Below are 19,534 nucleotides of genomic sequence, written 5' to 3' on the forward strand. Positions count from 1 at the left end.
TCGGAGTGAGCTTTTCCTCCCTGTATCTTATCCCCCTCCTCCCTGAGCATGGGGATTCTCCTCTGCTTCCTCTCCGGCATGGCTCCTGCTTCCATCGGTGCCAGCTCTCGCTGGGGGCCCCGATCTGCCCCCGCTCCCTGCTGCACAGCTCCTTAGACCAGTGCGCAGTGGGGCTGGAACACGGTTGCTCCTGTCCCAAGGGGGCTGGTGCAGATCATTCCACATGGGGCAGAACCGCTCCCAACGGGCTTCGTAGCTTAGGAAGCCAGCCAGGACCACTGGATTGTCCAGGCTGCCCTGCATAGCACGGCCAGGGAATTTCGCTCAGTTCCCCCGGCAGCCAGCCCAGTAACCCAAGCGAGCAGGGCTGGGCAGGGGAAGGGGTGGCAGGCGTAGGTCAGGCCGGCCGCTGCCCCGCCCGGTTCCAGTCCCTGGCCCCGGCTGCATCTAGTGCAGCGGCTTTTGTGCGTTAATCCCGGTTCCTCCCCTATTTTCCTTTAATCACACCTAGGTTAGCGCTGCAGCCGGTCTCTTTTCAACAGAGGCTGCTCTGGCACAGTAATACTCCCTCGGCTCAAAGCCGGGTTCCCCCCTCCAGCGGGAGCGGATCCCGCCCTGCTTTGCCCATGCGCCTCTTGAAACCCACCAGGGAAGGGAGAAGCAGCCGGCGCACGAGGCCAAATTTGGCTTTCATTTATCCCTTCCACCCGTCATGGAATTTAGCCCCATTAACCCCACCCAGCTCAGACCCCACCCAGGGTCGAGTTGCTCCTTGGGGCTTGGAGAAATGCTGTCAGGTCCAGCCAGTGCCGGCCTGGTGGCCTCACACAGGTCGAATTCCCACCAAAGACCAAGAGCGTTTGCCCGGAGCAAATCCCCAGGACTCGACATGTGGCCCTGGCTTGGCGCCCAGCTGTCCGATCCAAACGGGCTAAAGGTTTCCCTGCCGAAGCCTTCGCCCCAGCCCAGCGTCCCCCGGCTGCACTGGAAGACTGAGCTGCAACTCAGCTTTCCACCCGGATGGTCACGGCGGTTGGCAGTCGTGCCCCCATCAGGACGAGCTGAAGGATCCACTGATGATCTGATGGCGTTTGAGCCCAAGCAGAGCTAGCCAAGGGGGCAGCGCTCTGTCTCTCTGTCTCCTCGGGTGCTGAGGAACCGTTTGCGGGACCGTGAATAATGGACTGAGCACTGGCTGATTTTCAGAGCGCCCGGGCTCCGAAAAGGGCTTATTTTGTTACTTAATTGGGGATATCGCCCCAAACCCTCCCTTGCTTTAACTCCTAGGCAACACTCCCAGGCCTGATGCTAAAACCTAGGAGTCCCCTGCTCTAACCACTAGACATCACTCCCTCTCATAGCCAGAAATGGTACCAAGGGGCTTTGATTCCTGGTCCTCTGCTATAAGCAACTCCCTACAAAAGTCCAGGGCCTCTGGACCCTGAGTCTGTGCAGAGTGAGGGGCCAAAGCTACCAGTTCCTCTGGGAGTATTTTGTCCCCAGGTAAATGGTTGCACAAGGTGCAGGACAATGAAGAAGCAGGTCCCCTGCTCTGACCATTAGGACGCCCGGCCTCCTTGGAGCATCAATTGATGTACACTTGCACCCCCTGCTGGCTCGAGCGAGGAACAGCTGTCAAGGAGACGTGTTTCCTCTCCCCCCTGCAAAGTGTGCATTAAAAATGTAGCTCCTACAATACATCGCTGCAGGAACCCTCCCGGCGTCCCTCCCACTTGCTGTTGTTTTGAAACGTCTGGGGAGAAAAAAGCACAACCTTGTGGTTAAGGTCCCAGGCTCCAAGAGATCTGGGTTCCACTCCTGCCTTTGCCACACGTGACCTTGGCCAGTCGCTCCCCTCCCTCTGCACTTCACTTTGCCTAGCTCAAACAGAGCGAATGGCCGGGGTGACTGGTGACGCGGGGGTGCCAGACTTCAAACACTTGTGGCTTGTCTACACGGGGGAAATTGAGCGGCAATGCTAATCCAGAATAACTCCTCCCTGTGGACACTCCATTCTGAACGCAGGTCCATCAGAGCTTGGTGATGGGAGTAATTACTCCAGAATCAAGTCATTTTCATTTCAGAATAGAGCATCCCCCCAGGGAGCTGTTCCCCACTGATCAAAGCTACTTCAATGGCCCATGTTCCCCCAGGATCTGAGCAGCCCCCAACCGTTACCGTATTTATCCTTCCAACCGCTTCTGAGGCAGGGAAGAGACTTGGCCAGGGTGACCCAGGAAGCAGGTGACTTGAACTCAGGCCTGTCAAGATTTGATCGTGGCCTCTTCGATCTAGCAGGTCTAACGGTCCCAGTGGCCGGAAGTTGAAGAACATAAGAGTGGCCGTACTGGGTCAGACCAAAGGTCCATCCAGCCCAGTATCCTGTCTGCCAACAGTGGCCAATGCCAGGTGCCCCAGAGGGAGTGAACAGAACAGGGAATCATCAAGTGACCCATCCCCTGTCACCCATTCCCAGCTTCTGGCAAACAGAGTCTAGGGACACCATCCCTGCCCAGCCTGGCTAATAGCCATTGATGGACCTGTCCTCCATGAACTTATCTAGTTCTTTTTTGAACCCTGGTATGGTCCTGGCATTCACAACATCCCCTGGCAAGGAGTTCCACAGGTTGACTGTGTGTTGTGTGAAAAAATACTTCCTTTGGTTTGTTTTAAACTTGCTGCCTATCATTTCATTGGGTGACCCCTAGTTCTTGTGTTATGAGAAGGAGTAAATAACACGTCCTTATTGACTTTCTCCGCACCAGTCATGATTTTATAGACCTCTAGCATATCCCCCCTTAGTCGTCTTTTTTCCAAGTTGAAAAGTCCCAGCCTTATTAATCTCTCCTCATACGGCAGCCGTTCCACACCCCTAATCATTTTTGTTGCCCTTTTCTGAACCTTTTCCAATTCCAATCTATCTTTTTTGAGATGGGGCGACCAATCTGCACGCAGTGTTCAAGACGTGGGCGTGCCATGGATTTATATAGGGGCAACATGATATTTTGATTCTTATTCTCTCTCCCTTTCTTAACGATTCCCAATGTTCTGTTCGCTTTTCTGGCTGCTGCTGCACAGTGAGTGGATGTTTTCAGAGAACTATCCACAGTGACTCCAAGATCTCTCTTGAGTGGTAACAGCTAATTTAGACCCCATCATTTTATAGGGATAGTTGGGAAGCTAGACAAATTCAGATGGGAAAGGTGCCCGTTTTTAACAAGGAGGGGAGCTACCCACTGGAACAACTTACCCAGCATCGTGGTCGAGTCTGCAGCCCTGGGAATGTTTTAATCCAGGAACAGGGATCTTTCCCCGGCCAGGGGTGTGTGCGCAAACTGCATTCACACCGCGGGCCTCTCTGTCCCGCTCTGGTGGCTGGTGGAGGTTTACGAGTCCACTCCAGCCATTGCGCTGTAGAAGCCGGGGCATTTTGGCCAGGCACTGGTGCCTCGTGCTGTTCGATCCAGCAGTCCCAGCTTCACTCCCTGCAGTGACTGCTTGTCTAGGCGTGTCCTCTTGCGTCCCTGTGCGACAGGAGGCACTAATGGCACGCAGGAACCTCGCGCTGCTGCATTCCCCTGTCTGCTTCCAGGCCGGCACCTACCACCAACCTGGAGGAAAAAGAAGCCAGCAGCAGGCTGTATCACAACTGGCGCGACATGCAGGAGGCACGACCCGCCCTACTCTCTAAATACACCAGCAAGTTCTACTCTGGCTTTGAAAGCACGCTTTCAAACCCAATGAAACGTGAATATTCACGACTAGCTGGGCCGGTTCAGGATGTTCCATCTCCGGCAAGGTCTTTAGAGAGGAAGAGGGAGAGACAACGGCGCGTCGGGTTTGCTGTTCCTGGGGCACCGAGCGCTGCTGTCGGTCTGTCAGTATCATTTGCTCCTGGCTCTTTGGCCTCTGTCCCGCAAAGGACCAGGGCTAGTCTGAGTATCTGGCTCCTGAGCGTGTGTCTTTTCACTAGTCCCTTGTGAAAACCGTGGTGTAAGAGCTTAGCAGGTCTGAGAACAAGGGTTGGATGTTTGTATGGGTAACAAGGAAATCCAGAGCCAGAACAGTAAATATTCCAAAAACCAACCCAACCCAGAGGTTTGGCAGGGCTATAAACCCCCCTGCTTCAGTGCATGGGCTGATCTCTAAAACGATCACAGGTCAGGAGGGGACCTGCCTTGGAGGGGGGCTGGCTATCCCATCATTTGGTTTACGTGTGGCCTAGTGGTTAGAGGAGTGGATTGTGATGTCGGAGATGTGGATTCTAGCACTGGCCTGCTTGGGCGAGTCTTTTCCCTTCTCTGGGCCTCAGTTTTCTCCTCTGTAAAATGGGGATAATGATATCCCCCCCCTCCTTTGAAAGTGCTTTGCAATCTACTGATGACAAGTGCTTATAAAGACTATGATTATAATATAAACCAGTCAAGATTTCCAGGCCATGCTGGGTGCCCACCCTTTGACAATCAGCCCTCTTTAAGGCATCCCAGCTTGCCCACCCAACAATGACGGCATCCCCAAATCCACAGCCACTTTTAATGACCTTGGTGACATCTTGTGGCAATGAGTTCCACCGGCCCATCGTAGTGGGGCACGTGCAGCAAATCAGGAGAAATCTGGGGCTCATTACGAGCCACATTCTACAACCCCTACTCAGAAGAAGTGGTTCGTTAGTTCTTGAGTCTTCCCAAGGAGATGGGTGACCCTAGTTGAGGAGGAAAAATAACTCTCAGCATGAGCAAGCGTGGTAGATTCTGGCCGTGTGTTGCTAGGGAAGAGGTAAGGTAACCATGGCGATACTGATTGTACTTACTAACTAGTCCATAGTGGTAGCGACGATTATTATTATCACGATTGATTATATTTCATGTGCCCCGCACTTTCCAAACACTGAAGGAAGATCGTCCCTGCTCCAAGGAAGCCCCAATCTAATGGCATCGCTGTTGTCTCAGGCTCTCTGCAGACTCAGGCAGACGTCCCTGCATCAGTTACACTTGGGGCAGCCCCCCCGCTCACAGCGACGGTCTCAGACAAATAGAGGCAGGGCTGGATTAGTGTACGGTCATTATACTGGTGTCTGGTGCCCTGGCGCCTGCAGCCATGTGATTATGGCAGGCACTTATCGGTCATTAAACAAATACATTTCTAACCCTCACGTTTGTGGAGAAAAGATTGAAAATGTGACCCAGGAGTAACTGCTGCAGTGATGCTGCCTGACTTTGCAGAGAGCCTGAGACAGCTGATGGGGGTGGGGGGGAGAGACGGCCTTGAGTGTAATAGGTGCATCAACATCTGCCTTGGTCTGCAGAGAGCCTGAGACAATAGCTCTCAAAGGGGAAGCCGCTGGTGGTTCCCAGTTGTATGCAATGAGTTGTTGGTTCTCAGCTGATGCGGTGAGCTGGAGGTTCCCAGCTCCGTGCAGTAGTTTGATGGTTCTCAGCCCCGTCCCTGCTGGCTCACAGGTCGTTGTGGATTCATGCTGGCGAAGAGACAGTGCGGGTCGGTGATCTCTCTATTAAGATGTGGTCAAGACTGAGACCGGCTATTGATCTCCGGTAGGAACCGGCTTTCCTGCGGCGACGCTGATCCCCCCGCCCCAGATACACGTGCTTTGGAGATGTTCAGGGCAATGGATGTTTGAATCCCTGGTGTCTCAGATGGAGCCCAGAGCAGCTGTTAATCGATGGCGCGCTCCCCCCGCAGGACAGGGAGGTGCAGTCCCAGGGAATTATCATCTTGCCACATTAAAGCTACAGGCGGGAACCAGATCACGGGAACTTCCCCCAACACCTTCCTTAAACTCTGGAGCCCCTGCGCTCACCCACGCAGCTGAGATCAGGGGGCGCTGCATGGATACACGGCGAGACACAGCCCCTGCCCCCGGGAGCCTCAAATCTAAATCGACAAGAGCGAATTATTACCCCTGTGTTACGGGGGGAAACTGAGGCCCAGGGCGATGAAGTGATGTGCCCAAGGTCACACAGGGGACTCTGCCTAAGTACGGCATTAGTGGGTCAGACCAATGGCCCATCTAGCCCCGTGTCCTGTCCCTGACAGTGCCAGGTGCTTCCGAGGGAACGAACAGAACGGGGCAGTTATCGAGTGATCCTTTCCCTGTCGTCCAGTCCCGGCTTCAGTCCAAAGCCTGGCCCAGCTGGGCATGGGACCCAGCTCTCCGAGGTGCCAGCCCGTGTCCCGCTCCAGGGCTTTCCAGGATCCCCACCCCCTGCGTGGGACCAGATGCAGCTCATCCCTCCTCCAGCCCCAGTCCCGAGCGGAGGCTCGTGGTGCAGAGAGCCCGGCCTGATCGGGGAGCGTCTGATGTCCCGGTCGGACGCCGAGGCCGTGCAAGCGGGACCTTTTGTGTGAGTTATAAAGCCTGATTAAAGCGTCTATTAAAAGCCGGGAACCCGCCAATCCAAACGGGGGGAAACGAATACAATCCCATTGTCGCCGAATGAGCCTCCTGGACTGTTTAATTGATGTTTCACCCCGGCGCTGGTAATGAGGCTATTAAATTAATTACAGGCATGTTGGCGCTGGAGACAGAGACGCCTGCTTTCCCGGCCTGGCACAGCTAGGGGCTGGAGCCACGTTCCCCAGGCAGCCCCGGGGCGCACCGGGCAGCCCTGGGGCTGGGCTTTCGGGGGAAGCCGCCTGCGGCGAGAGGGGCCCCGGGCCAAATCTGCAGCTGGTGTCAGTGGGCAAAGCTTGGGGGGAGGGATAGCTCAGCGGTTTGAGCACTGGCCTGCTAAACCCAGGGTTGTGAGTTCAATCCCTGAGGGGGCCATTTAGGGATCTGGGGCATAAATCTGTCTGGGGATTGGTCCTGCTTTGAGCAGGGGCTTGGACACATCCTGAGGTCCCTTCCAACCCTGATATTCTGTGAAAGCTTCGTCCACGCCAATAGAGCCTTGGGTGATAGACACCAGCCGGGGGTCTGGCCCCATGGAGCGCTGGCTGCTTGACGCCAGCCGGGGGTCTGGCCCCATGGAGCGCTGGCTGATTGACACCAGCCGGGGGTCTGGCCCCATGGACTGCCATGGGGCACTGGCTGATTGACGCCAGCTGGGGGTCTGGCCCCATGGAGTACCATGGGGCACTGGCTGCTTGACGCCAGCCGGGGGTCTGGCCCCATGGACTGCCATGGGGCACTGGCTGATTGACGCCAGCTGGGGGTCTGGCCCCATGGAGTACCATGGGGCACTGGCTGATTGACACCAGCCGGGGGTCTGGCCCCATGGACTGCCATGGGGCACTGGCTGATTGACACCAGCTGGGGGTCTGGCCCCATGGACTGCCATGTGGCACTGGCTGATTGACGCCAGCTGGGGGTCTGGCCCCATGGACTGCCATGTGGCACTGGCTGATTGACACCAGCTGGGGGTCTGGCCCCATGGAGTACCATGGGGCACTGGCTGCTTGACGCCAGCCGGGGGTCTGGCCCCATGGAGCGCTGGCTGCTTGACGCCAGCCGGGGGTCTGGCCCCATGGACTGCCATGGGGCACTGGCTGATTGACGCCAGCTGGGGGTCTGGCCCCATGGACTGCCATGTGGCACTGGCTGATTGACACCAGCCGGGGGTCTGGCCCCATGGAGTACCATGGAGCCCTGGTTGATTGACACCAGCCGGGGGTCTGGCCCCATGGACTGCCATGTGGCACTGGCTGATTGACACCAGCTGGGGGTCTGGCCCCATGGAGTACCATGGGGCACTGGCTGCTTGACGCCAGCCGGGGGTCTGGCCCCATGGAGCGCTGGCTGCTTGACGCCAGCCGGGGGTCTGGCCCCATGGACTGCCATGGGGCACTGGCTGATTGACGCCAGCCGGGGGTCTGGCCCCATGGAGTACCATGGGGCACTGGCTGATTGACACCAGCCGGGGGTCTGGCCCCATGGAGTACCATGGAGCCCTGGTTGATTGACACCAGCCGGGGGTCTGGCCCCATGGAGTACCATGGGGCACTGGCTGATTGACACCAGCTGGGGGTCTGGCCCCATGGAGTACCATGGGGCACTGGCTGATTGACACCAGCCGGGGGTCTGGCCCCATGGAGTACCATGGGGCACTGGCTGCTTGACACCAGCCGGGGATCGGGCCCCGTGGAGCGCTGGCTGATTGACGCCAGCCGGGGGTCTGGCCCCATGGAGTACCATGGGGCACTGGCTGATTGACACCAGCCGGGGGTCTGGCCCCATGGAGTACCATGGGGCACTGGCTGATTGACACCAGCCGGGGATCGGGCCCCGTGGAGCGCTGGCTGATTGACGCCAGCTGGGGGTCTGGCCCCATGGACTGCCATGGGGCACTGGCTGCTTGACGCCAGCCGGGGGTCGGGCCCCGGGGTGCTGTGAGGATAAACACATGGAAGCTCAGGGTGCCCGTGCTGGGGGCGAGCCCCGGGCGCACGGGGAGGGAGAGGTGGCGGCCGCTAGCCCGTCCCGTGAGCCATCGGGGTTTCTATTTTCACATTCCTTCGTTTCTGTCGCCTTTTTATAGCCCGTTCCCGTCTCTCGTTGCTATGGGAACGGCGGCGTTGCTATGGGAGGGGCCTGCGGCGAGCGGGTGGGCGTGGGCGGCGCGGTTCCAGAGGCGCTGGCAGGGGCGCAGGAGCTGCGCACGCTGCCGGGCGCGGTGCTGGTTGCAGTTCCCTTTTCCTCGGGATTAGCAGCCCAGCGGTCCCTGCTCGTTGCCGCAGAGCAGCCGTTGCCGGGGACAACCCCCGGCTGGCGGGGGGTCGCGTTTGCTCAGCGAATGCACCTCGGCTCCCACGTGCCTCCGGGGGGGCCGCTGAAGTTGGCGAATGTTCGTCGGTATCCGACCTGAGACACTTGGGTTCTGCAGCTCCTGCTGCCTGGGAGGGGGTCGCGTGGTCTCCTGGGAAACCTGGCATCTGTTCCTGACTCTGCCACCGAGCGTGGGCCAATCGCCTCCCTGCTCTGTGCCTCAGTTTCCCCACCCGCCCTTTGTCTAATTAGAGTGTGAGCTCTTTGGGGCAGGGATTGTCTGTTACTATGTATCTGGGCAGCGCCCGGCGCGACAGGGCCCTGATCTCGGCTGGGGTCTGGGCAGCGCCCGGCGCGACGGGGCCCTGATCTTGGCTGGGGTCTGGGCAGCGCCCGGCGCGACGGGGCCCTGATCTCGGTCGGGGTCTGGGCAGCGCCCGGCGCGACGGGGCCCTGATCTCGGCTGGGGTCTGGGCAGCGCCCGGCGCGACGGGGCCCTGATCTCGGCTGGGGTCTGGGCAGCGCCCGGCGCGACGGGGCCCTGATCTCGGCTGGGGTCTGGGCAGCGCCCGGCGCGACGGGGCCCTGATCTAGGTTGGGGTCTGGGCAGCGCCCGGCGCGACGGGGCCCTGATCTCGGCTGGGGTCTGGGCAGCGCCCGGCGCGACGGGGCCCTGATCTAGGTTGGGGTCTGGGCAGCGCCCGGCGCGACGGGGCCCTGATCTCGGCTGGGGTCTGGGCAGCGCCCGGCGCGACGGGGCCCTGATCTCGGCTGGGGTCTGGGCAGCGCCCGGCGCGACGGGGCCCTGATCTCTGGGGCACCTGGCATTGGCTACTGTTGGAAGACAGGATACTGGGCTGGATGCAGCTTTGGTCTGACCCAGTACGGCCGTTCTTTTGTTCTTACGTGGCTCACTCCCGCTTCCCTGTTCGACACACTCCTCCGGAGGCTCTGGCTTTGGCTACTGGCGGAGACAGGATACTGGGCTGGATGGAGCATTGGTCTGCCCCAGCGTGGCAGCTCCTGTGTACTTAAATGAAGCAATAACCCCCATCATGTAACTAATACATCACTTTGCTGGAAGCCTTTTAGGCACGTACCCTGTGAAATACACAAGGCCGGAGACCTGAAACAGTCACTTTGCCCACCATACGGAAGAGATTTCGGTTTCTTTTTCCATGTGAGAGCTGCACAGAGCCCAGTGTTGTCCAGACTTCTGAAAGCTGAGCCCCTCTCCTGGAAAAGGAACCCTATCGCCCCGGCCGAGATCGGGGCCCCGTCGGGCCGGGCGCCGCCCAGACCCCAGCCGAGATCGGGGCCCCGTCGGGCAGGGCGCCGCCCAGACCCCGGCCGAGATCGGGGCCCCGTCGGGCCGGGTGCCGCCCAGACCCCGGCCGAGATCGGGGCCCCGTCGGGCCGGGCGCCGCCCAGACCCCGGCCGAGATCGGGGCCCCGTCGGGCCGGGCGCCGCCCAGACCCCAGCCGAGATCGGGGCCCCGTCGGGCCGGGCGCTGCCCAGACCCCGGCCGAGATCGGGGCCCCGTCGGGCCGGGCGCCGCCCAGACCCTGGCCGAGATCGGGGCCCCGTCGGGCCGGGCACTGCCCAGACCCTGGCTGAGATCAGGGCCCCGTCGCGCCGGGCGGTGCCCAGACCCTGGCTGAGATCAGGGCCCCGTCGCGCCGGGCGGTGCCCAGACCCTGGCCGAGATCAGGGCCCCGTCGCGCCGGGCGGTGCCCAGACCCTGGCCGAGATCAGGGCCCTGTCACGCCGGGCGCCGCCCAGACAGTGAGAGCCAGTCCTTACCCTCAAGAGCTCCCAGTCTAACTAGAGAAGACAGACAATGGGACTGTCTTTTAGTTCTGTGTTTGTGCAGCACCTAGCGCGATGAGGCCCTGTACCCAATACAAATACATTAATAATCATTGTCATACAAGAAGGGTCATTTTCCGCAGTGTACAGCTGAGACCCAGTGGGATAATGGGCTGGATTTTTAATGGGTTTAGCATGAAAATCTGACCTTTATTTTGGTCCCTTTGGGGCACCCCACCCCCACCCCACTCTCAGTGCTGCGCCTTTAGAGGTAGGGCCCAAAATGACCCCCCCCCCCACATGTCACACGGGAAGCCAATGGCACGAGTCTTCCGAGTCCCCTGCCGGTGCTTTAAGCCTGAGCCCGTCTCTCCTGCCTGTGCAAAGCCTTCCTGTGTCACTCAGCCGGCAGCCAGGTGTCCAGTCGCCACCGCTCCATGGGGAAGGACGCGTCCGTCAGCGGATCAGGGCCTGGGAGTGTGGGAGCTGGAGTTGGAATTGACCAGGCATCGGGGGCGCTGAGCTTTGGGGGGTTTGTCCCTGGCAGCGCGAAGGAAGGAAATCGCATTCGGCAGCTGGCCCGGGTCGGGCAATGACCATCCTTTGTCCGCAGGTCTCCGCATGCCGCGCAGATTGCAGCACGGTGACTGCCGACGAAGGCAGGAGACGAGCAAGAGCCATCTGCTGCCAACAGCAGATGATGTTCCCGCTCCCTGACAGCTGCTGCGCCAGCGAGATTGCTTTGGCTCCCACCGGCCTGGCCCACCACGGGGTTCTGGGTGCTCCCCATCCCCCCTGCGCGTTCGGCAGCTGGGCCTGGGTTTTGCTGTGGTACCCAGGGTCACGTGAGCGACACCTAGTGAGAAAAGAGACCGTGGGTGTCAGAGCATGTGGTTGTGATGCAATGACACCAGAGCAACTCCTCGTAATTGTGGATATTCTCATTGTCTGGATAAGTGGCTGCGCCTTTGCTTTGCATCCTACTATGCTCTTGGCCTCACTGAGATCTGGTGGCAGGGAGTCCCACAGGCCAATGGTGCTGTTCATAATTCCTTTGGTGGGATTTAAATGTGCTGCCTTTCATATATGGAGCTACACCTCTCTCACAGAGCTGGAAGGGACCCTGAGGGGTCATGGAGTCCAGCCCCTGCCTTCACTAGCAGGACCAAGGACTGATTTTGCCCCAGATCCCTAAGTGGCCCCCTCAAGGATTGAACTCACAACCCTGGGTTAGCAGGTCAATGCTCAAAGCGCTGAGCTCTCCCTCCCCAGTTTCATCCTGTGCGCCCCTGCTCCTGTGCGAAGCGACCGGTTGAGCAGAACGCCCGGCTCCGCCCTGGGTGAACTTGGGGAGCGTCTCTTCATCTTCCTCTGCCTCAGTTTACCTCAGCACAAGGGGGAAGGCTGCAGGCTGCCCAGGTGATCCTGATGTTTCCAGCAGTGCTGGAAAGGTGTCGGGGTGAGACGGGCGGGGACGCTGAGCTATGGAGCAGTGACATGATTTGTGCACACAGGGGTTTAGTGGCAGACCTGGGAATAGAACCCAGGAGTCCTGATTACAACCCCCCCCCCAGATCTCACTCCCCTCCCTGAGCTGGGACAAGAACCCAGGAATCCTGCCTCCCAGCCTTGCCCTCCTCCTGGGCAGAACCCGTGATTAGAGCCCCCGCCTCTAACCGCCAGCCTTGTGCGCTGCAAACAAACCCCTTCCAGAGCAGCGCAGCGCTGGGCTGTCTGCAGCGCCGGGGAGGGGCAGGGGGCCGGGGGCTGGGAGACCCGCCTGGGGCCTGTCCTAGCCCAGCTCGGTGCAAAGACACCGGCCAGACCTCGCTGCGCTGGGCCGTTCCCCTCGCCGCGCCGCACTCGCTGCTGAGCCGGCCGGCGCTCGCACACCTCAGTGAAGTTGCTCCATGCAGCGACTCAAGCTGCTCGGGGAGGAGGGGAGCGTTGGCTGCCTGGGCCTGGAGATTATTGTCATAACTCGCTCATATCACCCGCGGCCCTCAAAGTGTGGGGCCAAGGAAGGAGAGGATCCTTAACCCCTGTTTTACAGATGGGGAAACTGAGGCACGGAGTGGGGCGGTGGCTTGCCCAGGATCTCACAGCAATCGCTGGCGGAGCTGGGAATAGAATCTAGGAGTCTTAACCTCGGCTGACCCCCTCTAACCACTAGACACCCCTCCCCTCCCAGTGCCAGGACTAGAACCCAGGAGTCCTGACTCTCAATCCATCCACCCCACACTAACCACTAAGCCTGTTTTCCATTCTTACAAACCCTGCAATCCCCCGGGAGGGAGCTCACCCCGGGATCAGTGCACGGATGGGGCCGGGCAGGATGGGTCCCAAGGTGACCCACCCCTAGAAAGCGCAGATCCTGGTAGCAGGGCACTGCCATCCCAGGCCTCGGGCCAGCCCTGGCTCACCGCCCCATTCCTGCTCCTGGACAGCATGGCTCCAGCCGAGCGCCAGGGCCAGGGATGCCCGCTGAGGCAGGGGTTTGGGGGATTAGGCAGTTAGGATTGGCGCTGGGACGATGCCCAGCACCCCGGGCATCCGGATCGGTGCCGCCGTCTCCGTACCAGCCGCGCACGGCGACCGTGGTGCGGCCCCCGGGCTCGGCTGGCATGTGGCTGGCATGGCTTAGTGATTCTGGGGGCCTGCGGCCAGCGAGAGCTGCAGATTGGCCAGCAGTCCGGCTGCCGGGTACCCCTCCGCTCTGCTCACTCCCCCCTCCTCCTTAGCATCACCCAGGAGTTCCCGTCTCGCCTGTGCTAATGAGGCCTCGGGATTTAATGAGGTCCTTCCGGCTGAGAGAATCGGCTCCGTCAGCTCCTCCGAGGGGCCGGGAATCCGACGCCACGGGCGCGTCGCTGGCAGCTTGTTGTGATCACTAGGACGCGCTGCCCTCCCCGGCTCAGCCACTCGTGCAAGGCTGGCAGGAGACCCCAACAATGCCGGGATTTGGGGCGCCCGGTCGGTGCAGAGAGCCACGTGCCGGGGTCCTTTCGGTGGATCTCGGGGTGCCTGGCAAGCGGGGCAGACGGCAAGCACTGTTCACCGCCGCAAAGTCGCAGGGCTCTCACGGAGCTGATGGACCCCGGTCGCCAGTCCCTGCTCTCCTGCCCACTTCCCCTGCTCCCCGCCAGCCCTGGGGTCCCTGATTCTCCTGCCTCCCACCCCGAGTGCATCCCACTGTGGGTACGGGAGGGGGGGAAGACTGGGGGACCCCTGTAGCTTGGGGGTCTCCTGTCCCTCTGTCTCCCCCTCCCCGCCCTGGCTGTATGCATGTTGCTGGCAGCAGCCAGGGACACAGATGATCTCTTATTAAGGATGTAATTTAAAAAACAGTGTCTCCCACCGGCACGATTTTACATCGTTTCGCTAAAGCTCATTAGTGTCCCGCCCTGGGAGTAAGCGGCTTATCTGAGTTCCCCCCACCCCGCTGTTCTCTGGGATGACCCAATCAAGGGAAGGCTGGCCCGTCTCTGTGTCCAGGGCTAATCCTCCCTTCGCCTGGCTAATCCCACTGTTCCCCAGCGAGCGGGTGGCCAAAGGAATGCGTGGGCTGCAAGCCGTGAGTGTGAAACCATGTGAGCGTGTGGCTGTGCACGCCCTGTGTGTGTGTGTACACCAAGCTGTGCATGTGTGTATAGCAGAGCGGGGCGATGTGTACAAAATTGTGTGTGCATGTGTGTGCACAGTGCACGTGTGTGTGCACACTGTGTTTGTGTACAAAGCCGTGTGCATGTGTATGCTGTGTGTGTGTCTTCTCCTCTAGCAGCTGGGCCATGGAGAGGATAACAGCCTACTGCTGCCGCTGGTTAAGAGACATACTCCTTTAGCTCAGGCATTACACACGCGGTGCCTTGGGGCTCACGGGCCTGTAGACAGGAGGGACGGTCACAATCTCCGTCTGATGCTCTGTCCTGTTGAGGGAAGGGTTGGGCCCGGTCTGTTCCCGGGAGAACGCAGCTGCCGAGCCATGCTTGTTTCACGGTGGCTCGTTTCTGGAGCGGCCACGATCCTGCCGTGCTGGCCGGGACCACGTCCCTCCCGCCGGGGCTAGTGAACAGAAAACTGCTTTGAAGGCGGCTCTGGGTAGCGGGCAGCTGCGTGGATGGGGCCGGAGCAGGAATGCCACGGGGGAGAGTCAGCGCCGGCGTGCAGGGCAGGGCATGGTAGCTGGGCTGGAACCCAGCAGGGTTGTGGCCGTGGGGAGAGGAGAGGGATGGCCGCCATAGCAACGAGCTGGGGCTGTTTCCCGTGGAGAGGTTGAGGATTTGGCCTGTGGACGCCCGGGGGTGGGGGACAGATGAGCCGTGCCGGTTATCGAAGAGCGAATCCCAGGCAAAGCGCCTTGGCAAGGAGGCAGACCCTGCCCGGGCCGGCCCGTGGACAGCTGCCAGCCGATCGCTTTTCCACGCCAGCTGGTTCCCAGCTCTCCGGGGCACCTGCAAGGGAAGGGATGAGTGCGACGCTGGGCCGGCTCTGGCCGCGGGCCTGGGTTCGATTCCTGCCTCTGCCACGCACCCTCTGGGCAACCTTGAACAGGTCACGTCCCCTCAGCCGGGTTCGACCTGCTGCTGCAGCTCCTCGTCCAGCCCTGCTGCCCAGGCGCCCACCACGGAAGGGTGGAAAGCAGCAGGCAGCCGGGCTGCAGGGCGAGAGCAGCGGCTGCTTCTGCCGAGTGGGCGTCTGCTGGTGTCTCAGGTGCAGGCGTGTGGGCCTGGCCCTGGGAACGCCGAGGGATCGGGCACCGTCAGGGGAGAGCATGGCAGAGCTGGCATAGCAGGGCTGAGGGGCACTGGGAGCCCAGGGCTGGGAGAGCAGGGGGCTGATCCCAGGGGGTCTCACCCCAGGAAAGTGACTGTTGGCCCTTTCAGTCCGTCCTGCCAGGGTGGCACCTGCAGTGCCCTGAAATCCACTCCCGCTAGAGCCAAGCGAGTCGCTCGGGTTTCCTGCGCCCGCCCGAGCCCCGGGCAGCGAGCTCTGGAGAAGTGTTTGGAACAGGAACAAGGAATAAAAATAGCGCAGCGGAGCCCGGAAGGCTGCGCCGCGGAGCCGAGCTCGTAGGTTGTGTTTGGGGGGATCCATCTGTCGCGTACCAGCGACTCGCAGCTGGTCTGAGAGACGCAGTGAGCAGAGCACGGTGCTGAAGGGTGAGGGGGCGGGAGCCGGCTGGGTAGTGCAGGAGCCTGGCGCAATCCGTCCCAGCACTGGGAGGGGGGTGGGGCCTAGTGGTTAGAGCAGGGGGCTGGGAGCCAGGACTCCTGGGGTCTATCCCAGCACTGGGAGGGCAAAGTGCGTTGGGATGCTCCGAGCCCCGGCGAGCCGTGAGCTTGGAGTGCCATCACAAGTCTCTCTCGTTCTGTCCTCTAGATCCCGCCGGGTCTGGCAGCCGGACCGAACTGCCCGAGATCATGGCACCGGCATGGCAGCCCCTGCCCCGATTCCTCACCAGGGCTCTGCTGGCGTCCGTCCTCCTGGCTGAGAACTTCTCCCTGGCGGGAGCCTTGGAGACAGTGCCGGAAAGCAACGTGAGCTGCCAAGGGTCCAACACGTGCCACCCGGGGGTGCTGCTGCCCGTCTGGCAGCCGGACAACCCCTCCTTCGGCGACAAAGCTGCGCGGGCCATAGTCTACTTCGTGGCCATGATGTACATGTTCCTGGGGGTCTCCATCATCGCCGACCGCTTCATGGCCTCCATCGAGGTCATCACCTCCAAGGAGAAGGAAATCACCGTCACCAAGGCCAACGGCGAGACCAGCATCGGCACGGTGCGGATCTGGAACGAGACGGTCTCCAACCTGACCCTGATGGCGCTGGGCTCCTCCGCCCCCGAGATCCTGCTCTCTGTCATCGAGGTGTGTGGGCACAACTTCCAAGCCGGGGAGCTGGGGCCCGGCACCATTGTGGGCAGCGCCGCCTTTAACATGTTCGTGGTGATCGCCATCTGCGTTTACGTCATCCCCGCCGGCGAGAGCCGCAAGATCAAGCACCTGCGGGTCTTCTTCGTCACGGCCTCCTGGAGCATCTTCGCCTACATCTGGCTCTATCTGATCCTGGCGGTCATCTCCCCGGGCGTGGTGCAGGTCTGGGAAGCTCTGCTGACGCTCGTCTTCTTCCCGGTCTGCGTGGTCTTCGCCTGGATCGCCGACAAGCGGCTCTTCTTCTACAAGTACGTCTACAAGAGGTACCGCGCCGACCCGCGGAGCGGCATCATCATCGGCACCGAAGGGGAGTTCCCCAAGGACATCGAGATGGATGGCAGCTTCCTGGCCAATGACCACCGGGAGAACGTCTTCATGGACGGGGCGGCGTCCGCGTCCCCGGCCCTGGCCTCCTCCACCCAAGAGGAGAAAGAGCTGGACGAGAGCCGCAAGGAGGTGATCCAGATCCTCAAGGACCTCAAGCAGAAGCACCCGGACAAAGAGCTGGAGCAGCTGGTGGAAATGGCCAACTACTACGCCCTGCTGCACCAGCAGAAGAGCCGAGCTTTCTACCGCATCCAAGCCACCCGCATGATGACCGGGGCTGGGAACATCCTGAAGAAACACGTCTCGGAGTTCTCCAAGAAGTCGTCCAACCTTCTGGAGGCGCCGTCGGAGGCGGAGGAGGAAAACTACAGCAAGATCTTCTTCGAGCCCTGCCTGTACCACTGCCTGGAGAACTGCGGCTCGGTCACGCTGACCGTGGCCTGCCAGCAGGGTGGGGAGGGCAACCACACCTTCTACGTGGACTACAAGACGGAGGACGGCTCGGCCAAGGCGGGCTCCGACTACGAATATAGCGAGGGGACGCTGATCTTCAAGCCGGGCGAGACGCAGAAGGAGCTGAAGATTGGCATCATCGACGACGACATCTTCGAGGAAGATGAGCACTTCTTCGTCCGCCTGCTTAACCTGCGGGTGGGGGACGCCGAGGGCATGTTCGAGTCCGACTCGGCCGACCACCCCAAGGGGCGGCTGGTGGCCCCGCTGATCGCTACCGTCACCATCCTAGACGACGACCATGCCGGCATCTTCACCTTCCAGGACAAGCTGTTGCGCGTCAGCGAGTGCCAGGGCACCATGGAGGTGAAGGTGGTGCGGAGCTCCGGGGCGCGGGGGACGGTGATCGTCCCCTACCGGACGGTGGAGGGGACGGCTCGCGGCGCGGGCATCGACTACGAAGACGCCTGCGGGGAGCTGGAATTCAAGGACGACGAGACGGTGTAAGTACGAACCGTCGGCCCCTCTTGTTAGCCTCGCCACGGCCTGGAGATGCACCCAGCGTTGCCGCCTGGTGAGGGTGTGCCTGCATGCGGGCGCGCGTCAAGCCCCAGCTCCCGGAGTCCTGGGATTAGCTGAGAATCTTGGCTTTTGTTATTGTGAAAAAGTTTAAAAAAGCAAGTGTCTTGTCCTCTTGGTTGGGGAGAAATACTGGAAAATGCAGCCCCCCTCACTGGCCCCAAACGCAGAAGGTGGAAAAAACCCCAAACAATATATATATTTAATCTGATGATTTTTGAGGGGTTGGAGGCTGGCCATACTGAGATGCCACCCATCAGTGGCCAGCCACTGTGGAAAGCCAAGATCCGGGCCAGATGTGGGGTTTGCCACCAGTGGCTGGAATTGGGGCAAATCTCCAGTGCAGACAAGGCCGTGGGCTCGTAGCCCGTTGTTCAGTGCGGATCGAGTCGCTTCACTGTGTCCGAGCTATTGAGGATGTGGGTTTGTTACGGACGGTGGAAGGTGGGTGGAAATTCGGATCTGGCAGTGCTTTCTGCTGGGCGCAGCGCCTGAAGGAGGTGCTGAGCAAGGCAGAATCAGGCCCTTTGTATTCTAGCTCTTTAAAGGCCACTTCTTCCTTATGGCTCTGTGGTGACTTTGTGGAGTGTGTGTGTGTGTGGGGGGCATCAGCTGTAAATACTCGTCCCCTGGCACCAGTGTCAGTGTCCTGCTCCCCAGGTCGTCTTTGGTAAGAGAAGAAAAAGCATTGCACTGTGCTGGCTAGTACTATTGCTCTCTGCTGGGGGAATAAGAACTTCTCACGTGTGTGTCATATACCCTATACTGCCAACGCTAGGGGTGATTCGCCGTTAGCTCAGGTGGCAGGGGGCTGGGCTTTTGGAGAAGGGCTATCTCTGGGTTCAGTCCCCACTCGCGCCATGAAGTTCCTGGCATGCAGCAGGTGTGACGATCGAGGGAGTCATGCATATAGTGATCTCTGTGCTGAGAGCCATATCGTGCAAATGCCTGGGAGCCCTCAGAGCACCCTCGTTCCCCCAAGAGGCTTTGGGTTTGCAGCAGGACGGGGTGGGGGGGAGATTCCCAGGGCTCGTGCTAGAGCCGTGAAAGGCATGACTCTAAAAGGAGCCGCCTAGCGGCCGCTCAGGGCCCGAGCTCAGAGGGTGAAGGCACGAGAACCTAGCTCCGGTGGGCTGGGAGACCCGCTCGGTGGCATTAGCTGGAGTCTGCCTTTGCCGGCTGCTCCGGGAAAACACCCGGTTCTCCTCTGAGCTTCCACGGTATTATTAGGGCTCCCGGAGCCTGGCGGCAGCACGGCTTCTCGGCCGGCTCCGTGAGAGCTTGTCATGCCATGCAGGGGGCCAGAGCGCCCCCAGATCACTGCGGGGTGCAACCGGCCTGCTCCCGCGGGGTGGGCTGGCCCCGGGGCAAGCCGGGAGCCCTGGCACTGCCACAGACTTACTCTGGGAGCTCGAGCAGGTCACTTCCTGGCCTGGAGAGAACCAGCCTTCCTCCATGTGCGCGGGTGGTGAACTCTCTGGGCCCGGGGCTGTCGCTTGTATCTGTGCAGCGAGCGGCCCGGTGGGGGCCCCGATCCCAGTCTGGGGTGTGTCTGTGCAGCACCTGGCCCAGTGGGGCCCCGATCCCAGCCTGGGGTGTGTCTGTGCAGCGCCCGGCCCAGTGGGGCCCCGATCCCAGTCTGGGGTGGATCCATGCAGCGCCCGGCCCAGTGGGGCCCCGATCCCAGTCTGGGGTGTGTCTGTGCAGCGC

The 19,534-nt window shown here is 60.7% G+C and overlaps 1 protein-coding gene across 3 annotated transcripts in view; it reads left to right on the forward strand.

Moving 5' to 3' along the window:
- The window catches only part of SLC8A2 (solute carrier family 8 member A2), an 83,679-nt gene that overhangs the window by 12,967 nt on the left and 51,178 nt on the right, over nucleotides 1-19,534 (forward strand). For all 3 annotated transcript variants that reach the window (XM_044989037.1, XM_044989034.1, XM_044989035.1), the window contains exon 2: nucleotides 15,915-17,748. In XM_044989037.1, coding sequence (XP_044844972.1) covers nucleotides 15,956-17,748 — 1,793 coding nt within the window. In that variant the 5' untranslated portion in view covers nucleotides 15,915-15,955. The remainder of the gene's footprint in view (nucleotides 1-15,914; nucleotides 17,749-19,534) is intronic.

Source organism: Mauremys mutica, chromosome 15, assembly GCF_020497125.1.
Source record: "Mauremys mutica isolate MM-2020 ecotype Southern chromosome 15, ASM2049712v1, whole genome shotgun sequence".
In the NCBI taxonomy this organism is placed as follows: Eukaryota; Metazoa; Chordata; order Testudines; family Geoemydidae; genus Mauremys; species Mauremys mutica.